This window comes from Oncorhynchus keta, unplaced genomic scaffold (genome assembly GCF_023373465.1).
Source record: "Oncorhynchus keta strain PuntledgeMale-10-30-2019 unplaced genomic scaffold, Oket_V2 Un_contig_19075_pilon_pilon, whole genome shotgun sequence".
NCBI lineage: Eukaryota > Metazoa > Chordata > Actinopteri > Salmoniformes > Salmonidae > Oncorhynchus > Oncorhynchus keta.
Genome location: NW_026281266.1, coordinates 27,572 through 51,499, shown reverse-complemented (window position 1 = coordinate 51,499; position 23,928 = coordinate 27,572). Strand labels below are relative to the sequence as shown.

Sequence of the window (23,928 nt, the reverse complement as noted above, 5' to 3'; positions counted from 1 at the left end):
GTCCCTTGTGTCACTTGAGCCCAATACACAGATTTTGAGCCATAGTCGAAAATCTGCTAAAATATAATTGGCAACATTCTCCTGAAATACATGTAGGCCTATTTCACAAAACACTTGTGGTTCGGTGCATCAGTGTATTAAATTACTGTAACAATCATATACATTATTGTTATTTCAAAATAGATTATAGATGTAGGCTATATGCAAGTGTAAATAAATGTAGACTGTATTTATAGGCTAACCATTACCATTGTCATTGATGTTTTGGTAATAAATACATGTTTGTATTTTTAATTAAGCAGCAGTCAATCAAATCTAAAATAAATTTTGCTGACAATTATTCCTATGTTGATGTTTTCGTTATTTGATCATCGACATCATGCATTTTTGCATTAGCTTTTACGAGTGAGGAACGAGAGCGCAGCGCATCACCTGTCACACGCAGTGTGACTATTATCGAACCTGTAAACTACAGTATTACGCAACAATACGCACAATCCATAACAGTATGTTCACAATCCATTTCTATGGAGATGGAATGTTTGATTTCTCCAGAATGTCAGAATGTTAGCTAAAAACATTAGTTTGCGCCAACCCAAGCACGAACACATTTGCGAATTAGCTACGATTACTCATCTTTATTTTGAGTTATTGTCAAAAGTCCATCTATCATTTCCTCAAATAATTCATGGATTTTAGCAATAAAATCCCGCGTGCCCTTTCTACATCTGCACAGGTAAATCCTATGACATATCTTATTTGAGTTTTAATAGTTCAATTATGTCCTTGTGGAAAGTCCTGGTATGTTTTTCTGTTCTCAAGATGTTCAGTCTGAGTGCTGAATACCGGCAGACTGTAGAGCGGTGCTGGGACAAGAACTACTACAATGAGCAGGTAAAATTAAATCATCTTTATTTCAGAAAACACACCATATCGAAAGTGTATGTTACAGTGGAGTAAATGTGAATGTTGTAGGGAGTGAACGTTATTTATGATAAGACTTTACATGGAGGAAATCGAACCTTTCTGAAATGAAAATAGATGGCCCTCCCTTCAGCAAAATATATTTAACCTAAAACCCTACTTTAAAAAAAAAGTGGCCCTCCCATATACCCAAAATATTAACTAAGACAAAGTGGATAACAGATAACATGTCTACCTTTTACCCTAACTTCTTGGACAGACAAGAGCCTTAGATATTCAGTTTTATAAATTGTTAATCATCCTGTAAGCATTACATGGCAACATGGGAATGTTGATAGCAAACAGGGCTGTGGGCCAGAAGGTTGTGGGTTTGCAGACCACCGTGGCAACCTGGTCTCAGAGTGTTTATCATGTACCTAAATCCGAGACATTCGATTTACACTTTGTATGGTACGTATTCATTTGTGGATGTCCATCACCCATTTCGTATGATATGATACAAATTACAATTTGTATTATTTGTTACGATTTTGAAAAATGTACAATATGTTACACATTTGCAAAATAACAATTTGTTAGGAATTTGAAAAATGTGTGATATGTTACGAATTCTAGCCAAGTGTCTAACGTTAGCTAAGCTAGGGGTTTGGGTCAAGTTTAATAGTTAGGTAAGGTGTTAGGATTAGGGGAAGGTTTAGATAACATGCTAAGTAGTTGCAAAGGAGCAAAACATTTGTAATTAGTTAAAAAGTTGCTAATTACCTAAAATGTGTGTTGCTAACCTATGGGTTGCTAGATGTTCGCATTATATACTCACTAGGGTTGAATAGCATGAACTCAGTTACAGAGATTTAATGAGATCTAGCACCCAAAATCACTCCCTTTATATCAACAGCATGACGTGAAATGGAACTGTTAAATTACTGTATATGCAATGTCTAAATCTGGCCTATCACTCTAATATAGCTGCTTTAAATCAGAGCACGCACAAGCAGTCTATCTCCATCCATTCCATTCAAATTGCATCCTGTTTCAGATATATACAGTATATACTGTATATATAGCCTGTATATACAGTACCAGTCAAATGTTTGGACACACCTACTCATTCCAGGTTTTTTCTTTATTTTTTACTATTTTCTACATTGTATAATAACAGTGAAGACATCAAAACTATGAAATAACACATATGGAATCATGAAGTAACCAAAATAATTATTAAACAAATCAAAATATATTTTACATTTGAGATTCTTCAAAGTAGTTACTCTTTGCCTTGATGACAGCTGTGCACACTCTTGGCATTCTCTCAACCAGATTTTCCAACAGTCTTGTAAGTGTTCCCACATATGCTGAGCAATTGTTGGCTGCTTTTCCTTCACTCTGCGGTCCAACTCATCCCAAACCATCTCAATTAGGTTGAAGTTGGGTGATTGTGAAGGCCAGGTTATCTGATGCAGCACTCCATCACTCTCCTTGGTCAAATTGCCCTTACACAGCCTGGAGGTGTGTTTTGGGTCATTGTCCTGTTAAAAATGATAGTCTCACTCAGCGCAAACCAGATGGTATTGCTGTAAAATTCTGTGGTAGCCATGCTGGTTAAGTGTGCCTTGAATTCTAAATAAATCGCAGACAATGTCACCTGATTGGCTCAAACACATTAAGAAGGAAAGAAATACCACAAATGCACTTTTAACAAGGCACACCTGTTAATTGAAATGCATTCCAGGTGACTACCTCAGAGAGAATGCCAAGAGTATGCCAAGCTGTCATCAAGGCAAAAAGGGTGGCTACTTTAAATAATATTTTTTGTTTACCACATGATTCCATACAGAGGTGGAAAAAGTATTCAATTGTCATACTTGAGTACAAATAAAGATACCTTAATATAAAATGACCCAAGTAAAAGTGAAAGTAACCCAGTAAAATACTACTTGAATAGAAGTTGAAAAGTATCTAAATTGAAATGTACTTAAGTACAGTGGTGGAAAAATTATTCAATTGTCATACTTGAGTAAGAGTACAAAGTAAAAGTAAATGCTATACATCAAATTCCTTATATTTAGCAAACCAGACTCTTTTATTAATTTGTTTAACAGCCATGGGCACACTCCAACACTCAGACATAATTTAGAAAGGAAGCATTTATGTTCAGTGAGTCCACCAGATCAGAGGCGGTAGGAATGACCAGTGACATTATCTTGATAAGTGTGTGAATTGGACATATTTCCTGTACTGGTAAGCATTCAAAATGTAGCTAGAACTTTTGGGTGTCAGGGAAAATGGATGGACCCAGTTTTACACTGCTGCTACTCTCACTGCTGCTACTCGTTTATTATCCATGCATAGTCACTTTACCTCTACCTACACGTACATATTACCTCAATTACCTCAACTAACACACATTGACTCTGTAGCCCCGCACATAGACTCTGTACCGGTACCCCCTGTATATAGCCTCCACATAGACTCTGTACCGGTACCCCCTGTATATAGCCTCCACATAGACTCTGTACCGGTACCCCCTGTATATAGCCTCCACATAGACTCTGTACCGGTACCCCCTGTATATAGCCTCCACATAGACTCTGTACCGGTACCCCCTGTATATAGCCTCCACATAGACTCTGTACCGGTACATATGCCCCACATAGACTCTGTATATAGCCTCCACATAGACTCTGTACCGGTACCCCTGTATATAGCCTCCACATAGACTCTGTACCGGTACCCCCTGTATATAGCCTCCACATATAGACTCTGTACCGGTACCCCCTGTATATAGCCTCCACATAGACTCTGTACCGGTACCCCCTGTATATAGCCTCCACATAGACTCTGTACCGGTACCCCTGTATATAGCCTCCACATAGACTCTGTACCGGTACCCCTGTATATAGCCTCCACATAGACTCTGTACCGGTACCCCTGTATATAGCCTCCACATAGACTCTGTACCTCTGGTACCCCTGTATATAGCCTCCACATAGACTCTGTACCCCTGTATAGCCTCCACATAGACTCTGTACCGGTACCCCTGTATATAGCCTCCACATAGACTCTGTACCGGTACCCCTGTATATAGCCTCCACATAGACTCTGTACCGGTACCCCTGTATATAGCCTCCACATAGACTCTGTACCGGTACCCCCTGTATATAGCCTCCACATAGACTCTGTACCGGTACCCCTGTATATAGCCTCCACATAGACTCTGTACCGGTACCCCTGTATATAGCCTCCACATAGACTCTGTACCGGTACCCCTGTATATAGCCTCCACATAGACTCTGTACCGGTACCCCCTGTATATAGCCTCCACATAGACTCTGTACCGGTACCCCCTGTATATAGCCTCCACATAGACTCTGTATATAGCCTCCACATAGACTCTGTACCGGTACCCCTGTACCCCCCTGTATATAGCCTCCACATTGACTCTGTACCGGTACCCCTGTATATAGCCTCCACATAGACTCTGTACCGGTACCCCCTGTATATAGTCTCCACATTGACTCTGTACCGGTACCCCTGTATATAGCCTCCACATAGACTCTGTACCGGTACCCCCTGTATATAGTCTCCACATTGACTCTGTACCGGTACCCCTGTATATAGCCTCCACATAGACTCTGTACCGGTACCCCCTGTATATAGTCTCCACATTGACTCTGTACCGGTACCCCTGTATATAGCCTCCACATAGACTCTGTACCGGTACCCCCTGTATATAGCCTCCACATAGACTCTGTACCGGTACCCCTGTATATAGCCTCCACATATATAGCCTCCACATAGACTCTGTACCGGTACCCCCTGTATATAGCCTCCACATAGCCTCCACATAGACTCTGTACCTCCACATAGTCTGTACCCCCCTGTATATAGCCTCCACATAGACTCTGTACCGGTACCCCTGTATATCCACATAGCCTCCACATAGACTCTGTACCGGTACCCCTGTATATAGCCTCCACATAGACTCTGTACCGGTACCCCTGTATATAGCCTCCACATAGACTCTGTACCGGTACCCCCTCCACATAGACTCTGTACCGGTGTATATAGCCATCCATATAGCCTCCACATAGACTCTGTACCGGTACCCCTGTATATAGCCTCCACATAGACTCTGTACCGGTACCCCCTGTATATTTTAGCAAATAGACTCTGTACTACCCCCTGTATATAGCCTCCACATAGACTCTGTACCGGTACCCTCCACATAGACTCTGTACCGGTACCCCTGTATATAGCCTCCACATAGACTCTGTACCGGTACCCCTGTATATAGACATAGACTCTGTACCGGTACCCCTGTATATAGCCTCCACATAGACTCTGTACCGGTACCCCTGTATATAGCCTCCACATAGACTCTGTACCGGTACCCCTGTATATAGCCTCCACATAGACTCTGTACCGGTACCCCCTGTATATAGCCTCCACATAGACTCTGTACCGGTACCCCTGTATATAGCCTCCACATAGACTCTGTACCGGTACCCCCTGTATAGACTCTGTACCGGTACCCCTGTATATAGCCTCCACATAGACTCTGTACCGGAGACCCATCTGTATATAGCCACATAGACTCTGTACCCCCCCTGTATATAGCCTCCACATAGACTCTGTACCGGTACCCCTGTATATAGCCTCCACATAGACTCTGTACCGGTACCCCTGTATATAGCCTCCACATAGACTCTGTACCGGTACCCCTGTATATAGCCTCCCAAACTCTGTACCGTAGCCCTGTATATAGCCTCACATAGACTCTGTATATATAGCCTCCACATAGACTCTGTACCGGTACCCCTGTATATAGCCTCCACATAGACTCTGTACCGGTACCCCCTGTATATAGCCTCCACATAGACTCTGTAAACGGTACCCCTGTATATAGCCTCCACATAGACTCTGTACCGGTACCCCTGTATATAGCCTCCACATAGACTCTGTACCACCCCCTGTATATAGCCTCCACTCTCTGTACCCCTGTATATAGCCTACCCCCCCTGTATATAGCCTCCACATAGACTCTGTACCGGTACCCCTGTATATAGCCTCCACATAGACTCTGTACCGGTACCCCTGTATATAGCCTCCACATAGACTCTGTACCAAATACCCCTGTATATAGCCTCCACATAGACTCTGTACCGGTATATATAGCCTCCACATAGACTCTGTACCGGTACCCCTGTATATAGCCTCCACATAGACTCTGTACCAGGTACCCCTGTATATAGCCTCCACATCTGTACCGGTACCCCTGTATATAGCCTCCACATAGACTCTGTACCCCCTGTATATAGCCTCCACATAGACTACCCCTGTATATAGCCTCCACATAGACTCTGTACCGGTACCCCTGTATATAGCCTCCACATAGACTCTGTACCCCCCCTGTATATAGCCTCCACATAGACTCTGTACCGGTATATATAGCCTCCACATCTCTGTACCGGTACCCCCTGTATATAGCCTCCACCTCTGTACCGGTGTATATAGCCTCCACATATAGCCTCTGACTCTGTACCTCCACATAGACTCTGTACCCCCCTGTATATATATAGCCTCCACATAGACTCTGTACCGGTACCCCCTGTATATAGCCTCCACATAGACTCTGTATAGACTCTGACTCTGTACCGGTACCCCTGTATATAGCCTCCACATAGACTCTGTACCAGTATGTATATAGCCTCCACATAGACTCTGTACCGGTACCCCTGTATATAGCCTCCACATAGACTCTGTACCGGTACCCCCTTATATAGCCTCCACATAGACTCTGTACCGGTACCCCTGTATATAGCCTCCACATATGTAGCCTCCCACATAGACTCTGTACCGGTACCCCTGTATATAGCCTCCACATAGACTCTGTACCGGTACCCCCTGTATATAGCCTCCACATAGACTCTGTACCGGTACCCCCTGTATATAGCCTCCACATAGACTCTGTACCGGTACCCCCTGTATATAGCCTCCACATAGACTCTGTACCGGTACCCCTGTATATAGCCTCCACATAGACTCTGTACCGGTACCCTCCACATAGACTCTGTATATAGCCTCCACATAGACTCTGTACCGGTACCCCCTGTATATAGCCTCCACATAGACTCTGTACCGGTTTATTGTACCCCCATGTATATAGGTACCCCTGTATATAGCTCCACATAGACTCTGTACCACCCCCTGTATATAGCCTCCACATAGACTCTGTACCGGTACCCCCTGTATATAGCCTCCACATAGACTCTGTACCGGTACCCCCTGTATATAGCCTCCACATAGACTCTGTACCCCCCTGTATATAGCCTCCACATAGACTCTGTACCGGTACCCCCTGTATATAGCCTCCACATAGACTCTGTACCGGTACCCCCTGTATATAGCCTCCACATAGACTCTGTACCGGTACCCCCATGTATATAGCCTCCACATAGACTCTGTACCGGTACCCCCTGTATATAGCCTCCACATAGACTCTGTACCGGTACCCCTGTATATAACCTTCAACATGAATCTTTACCGGGTACCCCTGTATTTAAGCCCCCCCATAGCTCTGTACCGGTACCCCTGTATATAGCCTCCACATAGACTCTGTACCGGTACCCCTGTATAAAGCCTGATACTGTTATTTTTTTATTGTTGCTCCTTAGTTATTTGATATTTTTCTATTTATGTTTTACTTTAGATTATCTTAGTAAATACTTTTTTCACACTTTTTTTTCATAAAACTGCATTTTTGGTTAAGGGCTTGAAAGTAAGCATTTCACTGTAAGGTCTACTACACCTGTTGTATTCGGCGCATGTGACAAATAACATTTAATTTGATTTTTGATTTGAAGAGCTTTGCAAGCCTGGACTGTGCAATATTTGCCCATTATTATTTCTGTTTAAATTCTTTAAGGTCTGTCTAGGAGGTGATGGGGATCATGGCTAGACAGCCATTTTCAAGTCTTGCCATTGATTTTCAAACAGATTTAAGTCAAAACTGTAACTTTGCCACTCGGGAACATTCACTGTCTTCTTGGAAAGCAACTCCAGTGTAGATTTGGCCTTGTGTTTTAGGTTATTGTCCTGCTGAAAGGTGAATTCATCTCTCAGTGTCTGGTGCAAAGCAGGTTTTCCTCTAGTATTTTTCCTGTGCTTAAATCCATCACATTTCTTTTTATCCTGATAAACTCCCCAGTCTTTGTCGATGTCAAGCCTACCCATATCATGATGCAGCCACCTCGATGCTGGAAAATAAGGAGGCAGTTACTTTGTGATGTGAAGTGTGGGATTTGCACCAAATATGGGCTGCATTTAGGTCAAATAGGACGACATAATTATTAACTTGACCATGCTTAAAGAGATATTCAATATCTAATTGTTTTTGTTAACCATCTACCAAGCACTGCCCTTCTTTATGAGGCTTTTCAAAACCTCCCTTGTCTTTGTAGTTGAATCTGTGCTTGAAATTCTATACTTGACTGAGGGACCTTACAGATGTTGTATGTACAGGGGACAGAAGAAAGGGTAGTCATTAAAAAATCATGTCATCCCCTTCAGACCTAAGTTTCTATATGTACAAATCATAGATCTGAGATATTGAGCATCAGTGTTCACATCGCAGATCTCAGAACTGTTTTGTAGTTCATTCTTCTTTCATAACCCAGTAAGGTCCTCACCTTAAAGGTACCTAAAAGTGCTGAGTATCAAAATCTTAAGCCATTTGTAAATCTGTTGTTTTAGAGGTGGGAGGGTGGCTACGTTATGGCCATTCTTCTGAAAAAGTAAATGCAAAATGTAAGGTTTTGAGATAATGGGTATTATTCAAGTCCCAGATCTCAGAATTGTTTATTGATGTCTTCCTCTTCATGACTCAATAAATACAGTGCATTTGGAAAGTATTCAGACCCGTTGACTTATTCCACATTTTGTTACGTTCCAGCCTTATTCAAAAATGGATGTAAAAAAAAAAATCCCCTCTTCAATCTACACACAATACCCCAAAATGACAAATTAAAAACAGGTTTTAGACATTTTTGCAAATGTATAAAAATATAAAACAGAAAGATCACATTTACGTATGTATTCAGATGCTTTACTCGGTGCTTTGTTGAAGCACCTTTGGCAGAGATTACAGCCTTGAGACTTCTTGGCTTTTACGCAACAAGCTTGGCACACTTGTATCTGGGGAGTTTCTCCCATTCTTCTCTGCAGATCCTCTCAAGCTCTGACAGGTTGGATGGGGAGTGTCGCTGCACAGCTTTTTTCAGGTCTCTCTAGAGATGTTCGGTCAGGTTCAAGTCCGGGCTTTGGCTGGGCCACTCAAGAACATTCAGAGACTTGTCCCAAAGCCACTCCTGTGTGTTGTCTTGGCTGTGTGCTTCGGGTGATTGTCCTGTTTGAAGGTGAATCTACGCCCCAGTCAGGTCCTGAGCGCTCTGGAGCAGGTTTTCATCAAGGATCTCTCTGTACTTTGCTCCATTCATCTTTCCCTCAATCCTGACTAGTCTCCCAGCCCCTGACACTGAAAAACATCCCCACAGCGTGATGCTGCCACCACCATGCATCAGGAATGGTGACAGGTTTCCTCCACATGTGACGCTTGGCATTCAGGCCGAAGAGTTCTTTCTTGGTTTCATCAGACCAGAGAATCTTGTTTCTCATGATCAGAGAAACCTTTTGGTGCCTTTTGGAAAAATCCAAGCGGGCTGTCATGTGCCTTTTACTGAGGAGTGGCTTCCATCTAGCCACTACCATAAAGGCCTGATTGGTGGAGTGCTGCAGAGATGGTTGTCCTTCTGGAAGGTTCTCTGGAACTCTGGAGTTCCTTCATATTGACCATCGGGTTCTTGGTCACCTCCCTGACCAAGGCCCTTCTCCCCGATTGCTCAGTTTGGTTGGGTGGCCAGCTCTAGAAATAGTCTTGGTAGTTCCACAATTCTTCCATTTAAGAATGATGGAGGCCACTGTCTTCTTGGAGACCTTCAATGCTCAACACAATCCTGTTTCAGAGCTCTATGGACAATTCCTTCCACCTCATGGCTTGGTTTTTGCTCTGACATGAACTGTCAACTGTGGGACCTTTCTAAATCATTTACAATAATTTAAAATTATAACAGATGGACTCATCTCAAGGATGATCAATGGAAACAGGATGCACCTGAGCTCAATTTTGAGTCTCATAGCAAAGGGTCTGAATACTTATGGAAATAAGGTATTAATGTTTTTTACCTTTAATACATTTGCAAACTTGTCTGAAAAACTGTTTTTGCTTTGTCATTATGGGGTATCGTGTGTAGATTTATGAGGAAAATATGTAATTTAATCCATTTTAGAATAAGGCTGTAATGTAACAACATGTGAAAAAAGTCAAGGGGTCTAAATACTTTCCATGCGCTGTATATCACCTTACAGACAATTATTTTCTACTGACAACCCAGTATTGTATAATTGGATTGCAGACAGAACCTAATAGCACCAAGTTAAAAGATGTTTGCTCAGACAGAACTTTCAGATTATACATGTTTCTTTCAATGTAAATGGAGTTCAAGAAAAATCGGACATATCTCACATGAAAAGGACCACCTAAAGGGAATCTCTATGTCAATAACTCATTTTTGACCAAAATGTCAGATAAAACTTTAGTTCCAAGGTCTTGCCCTATTTTTTCACAATTCACAATTTATGTGATTTGTTAAGCCACATTTTACTCCTGAACTAATTTAGTCTTGCCTAAACAAGGGGGTGAATACTTATGTAACGACTATATTTTAGTTATTTCATTTTTATTCATTTGTAAATGTTTCTTCTCACTTTTACATGGAGTATTTTGTGTAGATCATTGACAAAAAAGAACATTTGAAAACATCCACAAGGGGGATGAATACTTATGATTCTCACTGTACATAATTTACACGCACACACACACACACACACACACACACACACACACACACACACACACACACACACACACACACACACACACACACACACACACACACACACACACACACACACACACACACACACACACACACACATAGAAGTCAGCTCAGACAGATCCAGCTCAGTGAGGTCCAGCTCATGAGCTCCATCAACAACAGCACAATTTTATTTTGAAAGGAAAATGTTTTTTTTTCAACAAATGTCAGTGCATCGATTTGTTTTTCTTATCAAATCGCTTATAACTAAAACTTACTGATTCCTGCATCAAGACACACTACATATCAAATCACCATGAAAGGGAAAGATGCACATGTATTTTACTAGGCAAGTTGACTGAGAACACATTCTCATTTACAGCAATGACCTGGGGAATAGTTACAGGGGAGAGGAAGGGGATGAATGTGCCAATTGGAAGCTGGGGATGATTAGGTGGCCATGATGGTATGAGGGCCAGTCATGACACTGGAGTTCATACCCCTACTCTTACAATAAGTGCCATGGGATTTTTAGTGACCAGAAATCCGGCACCCTACACAGGGTAATGTCCCCAATCACTACACTGGGGAATTGGGATATTGTTTTTTAGACCAGAGGAAAACGTCCCTTCTACTGGCCCTCAAACACCACTTCCAGCAGAATCTGGTCTCCCATCCAGGACCAACCCTGCTTAGCTTCAGATGCAAGCCAGCAGTGGGATGCATGGTGGTATGCTGCTGGCAGATCCCTAGTACAAACCCCGCCCACCTGTCAATTCAGACCGGCTAAAGCAAACCCTAGGTTGTCTTTTTGACAACATGATTTGTCTTGCAGAAGAAGCTGATGAAGCAGTTTTTGGTGCTCCAGAGACAAGGCCTCCAGAGTCATGTCCCTCACCACACCACCGTGGAGGACATGAGCAACTGGCTTATTAAGAACAAGTCCCTGGAGCGGTGAGTACAGCTACTTGTACTATGTACCATATAATTAGGAATAAGAATACTAGAATTGACATGAACCTTCATATGACAGTATAAAAGGTCAGCCATTTTGGTAAGGGAGTTGGTAAGCCTGTGGTCAGCCAGTGCTATGATAAAATATTGTGTAAAACAATGAATTTGAACATTATCTGCACAGTATGTTTGTTAGCTACAGTGGCGACCGGTCATTCAAGGCAGGTGGGTTAGAATTGTATCATTCTGAACTTTATCCACAACGTTATATTACATTTTGTTGCTAGTCGAGGGATACCTCTCCGTCCATTCTAGCAGCAGGCTACACAGAGAATGGAACAGCTGTATAGGGGAAACAGATTCGCACAAAATTGAATAAAACGATGTGGATACATTTGGAATGACGCAATTTCATGTGTACAACATCTAAAGACCAGCATCACTATATTGAGAGCATTTGTTCATGTTTTTTCAGAGCCCCAGTACTGCAAAACGATGATGAGGAAGTGAATCGCTGGTTGGGGTAAGTTTTTCAAAAACAAGTAAAATTGCCCAAAAATGTCAGGACCCTTCTGTAACATGCCATTTACATCAAAAATAGAGATGTTTTTTTTTAAAGCAGTCCGTATAATATGTTATGAATTTGCAATAGATATGATATGTTTCCGAAAGAAATATGTATATATCTTTTGAATTGCTTGTGTTCTGAATGGGACATGATTTTCTTTTTACCAAAACACCATCATCATTCATAGCAATCAGTGCACAAATTTGATGAAATATAACAGAACAGACGTTCTGGAATGACATTCACTCTCCCGGGATGGTTTGCCAAAAATAACTAACTGAAAGCCACACTCCCAATAAGCCACAAATATGACTGCATTGAGGCATATTTCACTGTGCTTCTATGGCTATATGCACCATGCCACAGCCTATTTCATTGTTCATTTAGCAAACAATTCAGCTCATAATTCAGTGCCTTTATCAGTCAACATATCTATATTGTAACTTTTGTCAGTTTGCTTTAAAAATGCATGTTCTCTTAGCCTCATGGCAAAATGTGTACAATAGCAGGAAGTTTCTGGCCCACCCAAATGTCTGCAGGCCCACCCATCAACAAATGTCTGGCTTCGCCACTGAATCACTGTCATAGGCTCAATGGGAAATCAATGTGAAAGTAGAGGAAGGATAAAAAAGGCAGGAATGTTCAGTTGCTCTGTATTTGATTTTAAGGTTCAGAAAGGAAGCAGAGGAAGGGAATGACATTAGTCACCTGGTAAGAGATTAGAAAGATGTCTACAGTATAAGTTAAGTGGAGATAATATACATTTAGTGAGTTATCCTATCTAATAAACAATGTCCTTATTTAGCATTGGCTCATGGTATATGGTTTATCTATATTTTACCTTCTATGGGCATTAATGGCACCCCCTGTTTCCTGTGACAGACCTGGGAGGTGAACACTCAACTCAGAATGAGGGACGTTGAACATGAGGCTTTTACTGAGTTGGCCACCGACCTTAGTCAGGCCATTAACTCACTTGACTTTACTGCTGATCTCTCCTACCTGTGAGTCACATTCACTCTTTATGTTACAATTATTTGGTCTATGTATTATTCTATCCATCTACTGATGCTAAATGAAATGACGAGTGCAGGGGCCGATATCAATCAAACTTCATTTACTGTATGTAGCACATTTCTTACAGAGGATGCGTTTCAAAGTGCATAAAAGTGTTTCCTCTTCTCTCTATCTGGCTTGTATATTTTAGAAACCCTGAGGTCTGCGATGAAGTTGTAAGAGCTCGAAAGACCATTTCCCAGAGCCTGGCCTTCCAGCCGTACTCCGAGCTGTGCTGTCCCTCTAAGGTGGTGGTGGACATCGTGTCCAGGCTGCTCCAGGCCCTCTGGTCCTGCCAGATGGAAAGCCCCTGTGACCGGTCCTCCATGGCCCTGAGTGACATGAGTGTCACCATAGTGCTGGCAGTAGTGGAGAACCTCTCTAGAGTTCTGAAGGCTCCTCCTGTCGCTCAAGTCTACTACTCCCGTTCCACTGGTGTCAGGATGGTCCACTCACTCAACCGTAAGATCCAGTGCCTAAACAGCCCTGAGGACCTTAGGAGAGCTCTTTTCACCCAAAGTTCCACCTTGATCAGCACCATCATTGAAGCTGTGAGCACCAAAGTCCAGAGGCTGTTTGAAGCTCCTGCTGACTACATTCCATTAAGCTCTATCCGCAGCTGGCTATCAGAGCCCAAGGCAAGCGAGGTTCGTCCAAAGTGCCCTGACCAGCTGGTAATCTCCTCGGAGCTCCTGAGGAACATCATTGGTATGATAGTTTATGTAGTCTTCGAAGGCCACCTAGAGGAAGACATCAACCTTCATTACTGGCCCCTCATAAACGACATAATCCACCAGCTGTCACTGTGTGGGGTCAAAGTCACAAAGAAAGGGGGCAAGGCCAACTGGCACATTGGCTGGTACCAGATCCTTGAGATGGTGACAAATATCCATACTCATCTTCATTACTATACTGGCACAGAGATGGTACTAAAGTTGGCAACATCTGCCAGGGCCACCATGCTAACGAGGCACATGGTTCACCATGTGGTCGAGGAGCTGGTAAAGCTGAAGGACGTGGATGAAGGGACATTAGCTTCAGGGAGCAGTGAGGTGAGCAATGATTACAAGTGTTTATCTTTATGAAAGTCCACTCATACAAAGCATTTTTGTTGTTGTTGTTGTTGATAGAAAGAAGATTTGCAATGTCGCAAATATTACCTTAAGTATGATGTCCTTGTTGCTTTCAGTCTGTCACAGCACCCCTAATCACTAACCCCGTCAAAGTGGACAACATCACAACAAACATGACCACGACTCCAGTTGACCTCCAGTCAGGTGAGTTAAATTGACACGGATCAATTTGACAGGTGTCCATGTCTTACTGTAATATAACTTATTAGCTAATGTTTTGAAACTAGGCAGTTTCGCAATAAGTTGTGTTTGTATGAGATAGATTTTCTCCTTCTAATTTCAAGGGAATGTTGTGGTAAAACACTCAGCACCCTGTATTCCACCTGCAGGCTTTGCCCCGGCACCATGCATATTACCCCCAGGCTTTGCCACTGCATCCTGCATCCCACCACCGGGCTTTGCCCCAGCATCCTGCACCCTACCACCAGTCTTTGCCCTGGCATCACGCCCACTCCCAGCAGGATTTTCCCCGGCATCATGTCCCCCACCACCAGGCTTTGCCCCTCTATCCTTCCCCCCACCACCAGGCTTTGCCCCTCTACCACCAGGCTTTGCCCACTTCCCCCCCACCACCAGGCTTTGCCCCTCTATCCTGCCCCCCACCACCAGGATTTTCCCAGGCATCATGCCCCCCACCACCAGGCCTTGCCCCCAACACCAGGCCTTGCCCCTCTATCATGCCCCCCACCACCAGGCTTTGCCCATCTATCCTGCCCCCCACCACCAGGCTTTGCCCAGGCATCCTGCCAGCCACCACCAGGCTTTGCCCTTGCATCCTGCACCCTACCACCAGTCTTTGCCCCGGCATCATGCCCACTCCCAGCAGGCTTTTCCCCGGCATCATGTCCCCCACCACCAGGCTTTGCCCCTCTATCATGCCCCCCACCACGAGGCTTTGCCTCTCTATCATGCCCCCCACCACCATTCTTTTCCCCTCTATCATGCCCCCCACCACCAGGCTTTGCCCTTCTATCCTTCCCCCCACCACCAGGCTTTGCCCCTCTTTCATGCCCCCCACCACCAGGCTTTGCCCCGGGAAAGTGCCCCCCACCACCAGGCTTTGCCCAGGCATTGCTCCCCCCACCACCAGGCTTTGCCCAGGCATCCTGCCCCCCACGATCAGGCTTTATCCCGGCGTCATGCCCCCCACCACCAGGCTTTCCCCCGGCATCTTGCCACCCACCACTCACTATCGCAGATCATATCTGCACTCTAATTCAGAGCATCACTGCCAGATCCAACAACATCGTCAACAAGGAGCTGGAGAAGTGTATCGACTCTTATAGTAAGAGCATCTGGGCTGACACTTTCTACTGCGAGTACATGAAGATGTACCCATCACCCCAGGGGATTGAAGCCTTCTCATTTGATGAGGAGAGATTTTTAGTGGTGGCCAACATAATCGGCAGAATATTGCTGAACAATCTCCAGCTGGAGATGCTCCTCTCAGTGGAAGACTTTAATGTGGATGAAGTAGGGAGCAGTGGGGTAAGCAACGATCACAAGTGTTTATCCTTATGAAAGTCCACTCATTCAATTTTCTCTGATAAAAATAAAGAGGTAAAGAGGAGATATGAAATGTAACAAATGTTCTGTTAAATATTGTGTCCTTGTTGCTTTCAGTCTGTGGACTTGAACCTGGCGATCCCAGAGACCCCTAACCCTGTCAAAGTGGTAGACATCACAACACCCCTGACCACTAATCCAGTCAACCTTGAGGTTTTGGATGAAACACTTGTCCTTCAGTCAGGTGAGTTACACTGTCACAATCACTTTGACAGGTGATCATTTTTCACTGTAATGTAACTTACTGGCTCAAGTTTTATAACTAGACAGTTTGGTAATTAAGTTAAAGACGTCCTCCAGAGATTGTTGAACTTTTCCTGTTGAAAAGCGATATCCCAAGTATAAATACAGTAAAGTACACACACTAAAGCAGTGGTCACCATCTGGCCATTCGCAGTCGACTGGTCGATCTCCAAGGCATTTCTAGTCAATCACCAAACATGTATGTAAAAAACCCAACAATAAAGCCTTAAAGTTTTTATGTAAGACTGATCTTCACTTTGTCCGGCACCACCAGGCTTTTCCCCGGCACCCTGCACCCCACCACCTGAATTTGCCCCAACACCCTGCATTCCACCCCCAGGCTTTGCCCTGGCAACCTACACCTCGACGCCAAGCTTTGTCGCAAATGCCATGCAGGGCTTTGGCACCAAAGTCATCCTGAAACAAATGGTCCTGCTATATTCTTGGAGAGGCTCCCTCCTTCGTCAGAGGACCTTGAGTCAGAGTTCCTGACTATCACCGATCGTATCTGCACGCTGTTTCAAAGCATCACTGCCAGATTCCGCAACATCGTTAATGAGGAGCTGGAGAAGTGTACCGACTCTGACAGTAAGAAGTATTGGGCTTACACCTTCTACTGGGAGTATATGAAGAGGTACCCATCATCCCAGTGCCTGGGGATTGAAGCCTTCACATGTGATGAGGAGAGATGTTTAGTGGTGGCCAAAATGTTTGCAAAGAAGATGTGCCCCAAGATGCTCCCCTCAGCAGCAGACTTCGACGAGGCTGAAGATTCAGGCAGCAATGGAGTAAGCGATAATTTCAAGTGTTTATCTTTATGAAAGTCCATTCATTAAATGATCTCTGATAAAAAATACAAATAAATGTCAATGTTGTGAAAAAGGAGATATGAAATGTCGCAAATGTTCTGTTAAATATTGTGTCCTTGTTGCTTTCAGTCTGTGGACTTGAACCTGGCGATCCCGGAGACCCCTAACCCTGACAAAGTGGTAGACATCACAACACCCCTGACCACTAATCCAGTCAACCTTGAGGTTTTGGATGAAACACTTGTCCTTCAGTCAGGTGAGTTACACTGTCACAATCACTTTGACAGGTGATCATTTTTCACTGTCATGTAACTTACTGGCTCAAGGTTTATAACTAGACAGTTTGGTAATTAAGTTAAAAACGTCCTCCATAGATTGTTGAACTTTTCCTGTTGAAAAGAGATATCCCAAGTATAAATCCAGTAAAGTACACACACTAAAGCAGTGGTCACCAACCGGCCAATCGCAATCGACTGGTCGATCTCCAAGGCATTCCTAGTCAATCACTAAACATGTTTGTAAAAAAAAACAACAATAGACTGATCTTCACTTTGTCCGCCACCAACAGGCTTTTCCACGGCACACTGCACCCCACCACCAGGCTTTTCCCCGGCACCCTGCACCCCACCAGAATTTTCCCCAGCACCCTTCATTCCACCCCCAGGCTTTGCCCTGGCAGCCTGCACCTCGTCGCCAAGCTTTGCCGCTAATGCCACGCAGGGCTTTGGCACGAAAGTCATCCTGAAACAAATTGTCCTGCTATTCTTGGAGAGGCTCCCTCCTGCGTCAGAGGACCTTGAGTCAGAGTTCCTGACTATCACCGATCGTATCTGCACTCTGTTTCAAAGCATCACTGCCAGATTCTGCAACATCGTTAATGAGGAGCTGGAGAAGTGTACCGACTCTGACAGTATGCAGTACTGGGCTTACACCTTCTACTGGGAGTATATGAAGAGGTACCCATCATCCCAGTGCCTGGGGATTGAAGCCTTCACATGTGATGAGGAGAGATGTTTAGTGGTGGCCAAATTGTTTGCAATGAAGATGTGCCCCAAGATGCTCCCCTCAGCAGCAGACTTCGACAAGGCTGAAGATTCAGGCAGCAATGGAGTAAGCGATCATTTCAAGTGTTTATCTTTATGAAAGTCCACTCATTAAATGATCTCTGATAAAAATACAAATAAATGTCAATGTTGAGAAAAAGGAGATATGAAATGTAACAAATGTTCTGTTAAATATTGTGTCCTTGTTGCTTTCAGTCTGTGGACTTGAACCTGGCGATCCCAGAGACCCCTAACCCTGTCAAAGTGGTAGACATCACAACACCCCTGACCACTAATCCAGTCAACCTTGAGGTTTTGGATGAAACACTTGTCCTTCAGTCAGGTGAGTTACACTGTCACAATCACTTTGACAGGTGATCATTTTTCACTGTCATGTAACTTACTGGCTCAAGGTTTATAACTAGACAGTTTGGTAATTAAGTTAAAAACGTCCTCCATAGATTGTTGAACTTTTCCTGTTGAAAAGAGATATCCCAAGTATAAATCCAGTAAAGTACACACACTAAAGCAGTGGTCACCAACCAGCCAATCGCAAACGACTAGTCGATCACCAAGGCATTTCTAGTCAATCACCAAAAATGTTTAAAAAAACAACAATAAAGCCTTACGTTCCTATTTTTTGTATTACTTTCATGCTGTTGGTGGTAGGTGCACTTGATTCAGCAGCCCTAGTGTTGTTGGTGGTAGGTGCACTTGATTCAGCAGCCCTAGTGTTGTTGGTGGTAGGTGCACTTGATTCAGCAGCCCTAGTGTTGTTGGTGGTAGGTGCACTTGATTCAGCAGCCCTAGTGCCGGGAAGGCATAGTGTTCACATTTTGAACCATTTCATGTGTCTGAAGGTAGAACGCGTACCCGGCAGGCGCAGAGAGCAAATCAAATGAATTGGTGCATGAGGTGGAAATAATGCAGTGGGCCTTGAGTTTCACCCTCAGCTGGAGTGCAGAGGAGTCAGTTGAGAGGCAGCCTCACTGCTTCTCCCTCCCCCCAGACTGAGCAGTAGATCTTGACTTGCATTTTGACTCAGAAATTGATCTTGACTCAGAAAGTGAATTTGACTCAGAAAAGGTTGGTGACTACTGCTCTCAAGGGGAAAACGTTTTTAGCAAAATACAGTTTCTTAGAGACAACTGCCAACTTCAAGGAGCAGGCTATTCAAGGTGTTGGTCTGATGGTGATCCGTGATGTCATCGGCCGCACCCCTTTCTTGAGGAACAATAAAGAAGCAATATAGAACAAAAGAGAAATGGCCCACCCCCACACTTGTGCTATGTCATGACATACCTAGACCACCTGTTGAGAGGTGACTTTTGTTAAGTACATCAGGTGTTAACTGAGGTGAAAAGGACACTAGAGTGCCACTTCAAGTGTTTATATAAGACTGATCTTAATTTTGTCTGCCACCAACAGGCCTAGCCCCGGCACCCTGCATTCCACCCCGAGGCTTTTCCCCAGCACCCTGCATTCCACCCCCAGGATTTTCCCCAGCACCCTGCATTCCACCCTCAGGCTTTGCCCTGACATCCTGCACCGCATCGCCAAGCTTCACTGCTAATGCCATGCAGGGCTTTGGCACGAAAATCATCCTGAAACAAATGGTCCTGCTATTCTTGGAGAGGCACCCTCCTACATCAGACGACCTTGAGTCAGAGTTCCTCACTATCATGAAGAGGTGCCCATCATCCCAGTGCCTGGAGATTGAATCCTTCACATGTGATGAGGAGAGATGTTTGGTGGTGGTCACCTTGTTTGCAAAGAAATTGTACCCCAAGATGTTCCTCTCAGCAGCACACGACGACGAGGCTGAAGATTCAGGGAGCAATGGAGTAAGCGATGGTTTTAAGTGTTTATCTTATTAAAGTCCACTCATTCAGTTGTCTCTGATCCAAAAATGTATTGTTGTCAATATTGGTAAATTGTTTTTAAAAAAAAAATAGAACATCTGCAATGTTGCAAATGTTATGTTAAATAATATCTATAATTAAATATTTCATATTTTTGCTTTTAGTCTGTGGACATGAACCTGGCAATCGCCAACAAATTTGTCCCTAACCCTGTCAAGGTGTTGGAGTTGCTTCAACCCCTGTCACTTCCAGACATCAAAAAGCACTTGACCACTATCCATGACAAAGTGCTGGACAACATCACAACAACCCTGGTTGATGCCCCAGTTAAGGTGGACAACATCACAACAACCCTGGTTAATGCCCCAGTTAAGGTGGACAACATCACAACACCCCTGGTTGATGCCCCAGTTAAGGTGGACAACATCACAACACCCCTGGTTGATGCCCCAGTTAAGGTGGACAACATCACAACACCCCTGGTTGATGCCCCAGTTAAGGTGGACAACATCACAACAACCCTGGTTGATGCCCCAGTTAAGGTGGACAACATCACAACACCCCTGGTTGATGCCCCAGTTAAGGTGGACAACATCACAACACCCCTGGTTGATGCCCCAGTTAAGGTGGACAACATCACAACACCCCTGGTTGATGCCCCAGTTAAGGTGGACAACATCACAACACCCCTGGTTGATGCCCCAGTTAAGGTGGACAACATCACAACACCCCTGGTTGATGCCCCAGTTAAGGTGGACAACATCACAACACCCCTGGTTGATGCCCCAGTTAAGGTGGACAACATCACAACACCCCTGGTTGATGCCCCAGCTAAGGTGGACAACATCACAACACCCCTGGTTGATGCCCCAGCTAAGGTGGACAACATCACAACACCCCTGGTTGATGCCCCAGCTAAGGTGGACAACATCACAACACCCCTGGTTGATGCCCCAGCTAAGGTGGACAACATCACAACACCCCTGGTTGATGCCCCAGTTAAGGTGGACAACATCACAACACCCCTGGCCACTATTCCAGTCCACCTTAAGGTTACAGATGAACCAGTTGACCTCCAGTCAGGTGAGTTACATTAACACAGATCACATTGACAGGTTTTCATTTCCCTCTGTAATATAAGGTATTGGCTATTGTTTTATTTTAACACGACAGTTTTATAACTAACTATTTTGGAACTAATTTAAGCTATTTTTTGTTGTGATTGATCTTCTCCTTCTCTTTTCCAGAAGATGTTTTGGTCATTAAACCAAAGAAAAGCAGAGTCATGAGATTCTTCCGTCGACTTTTCTGCTGCATAAACGAAGATGATTTGATGGTGTGAACCTGACCAGCTTTTCAGAGGATGACTTCAGCTCACACACAAACACACGGGCGCGCACACACACATATACGCATGCCCACACACACACACACGCACACACCCACCAGATGTTGTTTAACTTGAGTTTCGCATGTTAAATATTTCTCTATAATTTTTCCTAATTAAATATTTTATTATGTCTTCATTCAATGACTATTTTTACTATTTACAGTAGCAATCAATTTGTATTGTTATTTTTTTGTAACTATTTACAGTTTCAATTCACATTTCATCAAACTTACAGTTTTTTTACAATCGCTCAGACCCATTTCTCAATACTTAGGTCACTCTTTCAAAACTCTTCACACAGTGAGCATAACAGCAGTCTATGTGGGCTAAACTATGGATCATGTTTCATTGCTTTGGCACAAAATGCATTCAATGACTACATCTTTCAATTTTCATAAACTCTTTTCTCACTCAGACACAACCACCACCAAAACTCTATGTACCTACAGGCCAATTTGCACATGTTTACATACACTTTTCAAAACTGTTAAACTTAAAATCAAAACCTAAAATTACACAAAATTGAAAAAGACATACATTTGCTACATTTCTACAGTAATAGCGAATTGAAATATTTTCCAAATCTATAAAATGAAATTCTATCAAAACAATTCGACCAACCACAGCTGATTCCCATTGTAGATGAACACCTACCCAGGTGTTAGTCTTTCCATTTCATTACCATCTATACAAAAGGGGACATTTTAGGAATAATGCTGTACTGTAATGTAAACATGGACCCAGCCAGAGATAGAGAAGTGGCTGACAGAGGAAGAAGAGTGGCTGGGAGAGGTGTACATATGCGTGGTGGAAGAAGACCAAGAGAAAGATCAAGAGCTGTAGTCTCAGATGAGATTAGGGGATGACCTCTATGGAAGGGTTGTGCCAGGTGAGAGAGGTTCGCAGTGAGGCGAAAACGTTTGTAATTGTATGGGACAATGTGGTGTTTCACCACTCCTGCAGTCACAGAGTGGTTTGCAGCCCATCCCAGGATGATGTCATTTTTCCTCCTTCCCTACTCTCTGTTTCTCAACCCCATAGAGGAATTATTGGAATCACATGAGTGTGAGCGGAACAAGTAATTGGGCGTCACTCTAAAGCGGGAAGGTGGAATAAACAAGTCAGGAGTAGGTTTTTTTATTTTCGTGGTATCCAATTGTTGTAGTAGCTACTATCTTGTCTCAGGAGGGTACACCGTGCACCTGGCAACCTTGGTTAGCGCGCACTGCGCCCGGCCCACCACAGGAGTCGCTGGTGCGCAATGAGACAAGGACATCCCTACCAACCAAGCACTCCCTAACCCGGACGACGCTAGGCCAATTGTGCGTCGCCCACGGATCTCCCGGTTACGACAGAGCCTGGGCGCGAACCCAGGGACTCTGATGGCACAGCTGGCGCTGTGGCACTGCGCAGTGGTGCAGCCCTTAACCACTGCGCCACCCGGGAGGCCCCCAGGAGTAGGTTTTCTTGATTGAACACAGTTCTCTATTGAGGGCATTTGGTCAACACAAACACTCCAACATAATCAATGAAAATCTTCCAAGGAAAAACATACATCTTCTTCTCGAGATGAAACAGGAACACAATAGGATTATCTTTAAACTACAACAAAAAGTCACGGGATTGTCACCGTCTTAGTGGTTCTTCCTGGATAGCTCCTCTCTCTCTCGGTGGCCATCTTCCAGAGATAGTTTTCCCCTCCTCTCTCTGCTGGTTCCATTCTCTCTCTTATAGGGGAAGGAGAGTATGTCATTAGTACTGTCAGCTGTGCTTAATTGCCTCTGGTTACCTTGTCTCCCATGCCTTGTTGGGCTACTATCCGTGAGTCCAGCCTGCCCTCTGGTGGTCCTTCCACATGAGACATGTATGTAGTGTTTTGGTAGTTTTAGGGCATTTTGAACGTGAAATGAACTGCTGTGCCAAGCTGAAAGTTAGTTTTGCTCACTGTGTGAAGAGTTTTGAAAAAATGACCTAAGTAATTGAGAAATGGGTCCTAGCGATTGTAAAAAATTGTAAATGACATATTATTTATGCATCAACATGTATTGAACATCTGTCATCCTGAGTTTCCTAGTTTAATAACTGTATTTGTTCCGTTTTCCAGCAGAAGGCAGTCTTGTCTAATATCTGGAGTCATGTATGTTACAGTAATTCGGATGACCTTGTGTCTTGATATATATTCTTAGTCATTATCATGTACTATAAAACAAATAATACATTGGATATATATATAAATATATAACAAGCATGACCACAGTACAGTATTGACAAGCAAGACCACAGTACAAAGAACAATGGTCTTTATGTATATGCTATTAAACTAGTCGTCAGAAAGATAGGGCCATATCCAATAATCTCTCTTTCTTTGATTGCAAAATCTCTATGGGTAATAAACAGGGGTCCCTGTTGGACTAGATAGATTAGGGAAACCAAAGAAAGCTTTACAGT

The 23,928-nt window shown here is 43.7% G+C and overlaps 2 protein-coding genes across 51 annotated transcripts; both read left to right on the top strand.

Moving 5' to 3' along the window:
- Nucleotides 1–419: 419 nt before the first annotated feature.
- Nucleotides 420–16,868, top strand: LOC118402608 (uncharacterized). The gene is made up of 12 exons (XM_052504368.1): nt 420–736; nt 823–894; nt 11,692–11,810; nt 12,286–12,333; nt 13,047–13,089; nt 13,261–13,382; nt 13,586–14,486; nt 14,624–14,711; nt 14,897–15,607; nt 15,724–16,055; nt 16,191–16,317; nt 16,717–16,868. Exons 1-12 carry the CDS (start codon nt 689–691, stop codon nt 16,866–16,868), a joined length of 2,763 nt encoding a protein of 920 aa, XP_052360328.1. The 5' UTR covers nt 420–688.
- On the top strand, nt 16,035–21,616 carry LOC118402609 (uncharacterized). 50 transcript variants are annotated; one of them, XM_052504417.1, is made up of 12 exons: nt 16,035–16,055; nt 16,191–16,317; nt 16,651–17,164; nt 17,315–17,441; nt 17,754–18,295; nt 18,445–18,571; nt 19,657–20,072; nt 20,255–20,422; nt 20,465–20,506; nt 20,969–21,052; nt 21,095–21,173; nt 21,338–21,616. In XM_052504417.1, the coding sequence occupies exons 3-12, from the start codon at nt 17,003–17,005 to the stop codon at nt 21,430–21,432; spliced, it is 1,842 nt and encodes a 613-aa protein (XP_052360377.1). In that variant the 5' UTR covers nt 16,035–16,055; nt 16,191–16,317; nt 16,651–17,002; the 3' UTR covers nt 21,433–21,616. The 50 variants fall into 50 exon arrangements, with proteins under 50 accessions (XP_052360377.1, XP_052360378.1, XP_052360373.1 ...); XM_052504418.1 differs by having other exon boundaries at nt 20,927–21,010; XM_052504413.1 differs by having other exon boundaries at nt 20,927–21,052.
- Nucleotides 21,617–23,928: the final 2,312 nt, after the last annotated feature.

Bases quoted from the DNA above. Each gene is read 5' to 3' on its own strand.
- LOC118402608 (XM_052504368.1), top strand. From the start codon at position 689: ATGGATTTTAGCAATAAAATCCCGCGTGCCCTTTCTACATCTGCACAG. The intron at 11,811-12,285 runs GTGAGTACAGCT...ATGTTTTTTCAG, and splicing joins AAGAACAAGTCCCTGGAGCG to AGCCCCAGTACTGCAAAACG. The intron at 13,090-13,260 runs GTAAGAGATTAG...TTCCTGTGACAG, and splicing joins GGAATGACATTAGTCACCTG to ACCTGGGAGGTGAACACTCA.
- LOC118402609 (XM_052504369.1), top strand. From the start codon at position 17,003: ATGAAGAGGTACCCATCATCCCAGTGCCTGGGGATTGAAGCCTTCACA. The intron at 18,572-19,656 runs GTGAGTTACACT...TGCCACCAACAG, and splicing joins AACACTTGTCCTTCAGTCAG to GCCTAGCCCCGGCACCCTGC. The intron at 20,843-20,926 runs GTGGACAACATC...GCCCCAGCTAAG, and splicing joins TGGTTGATGCCCCAGTTAAG to GTGGACAACATCACAACACC.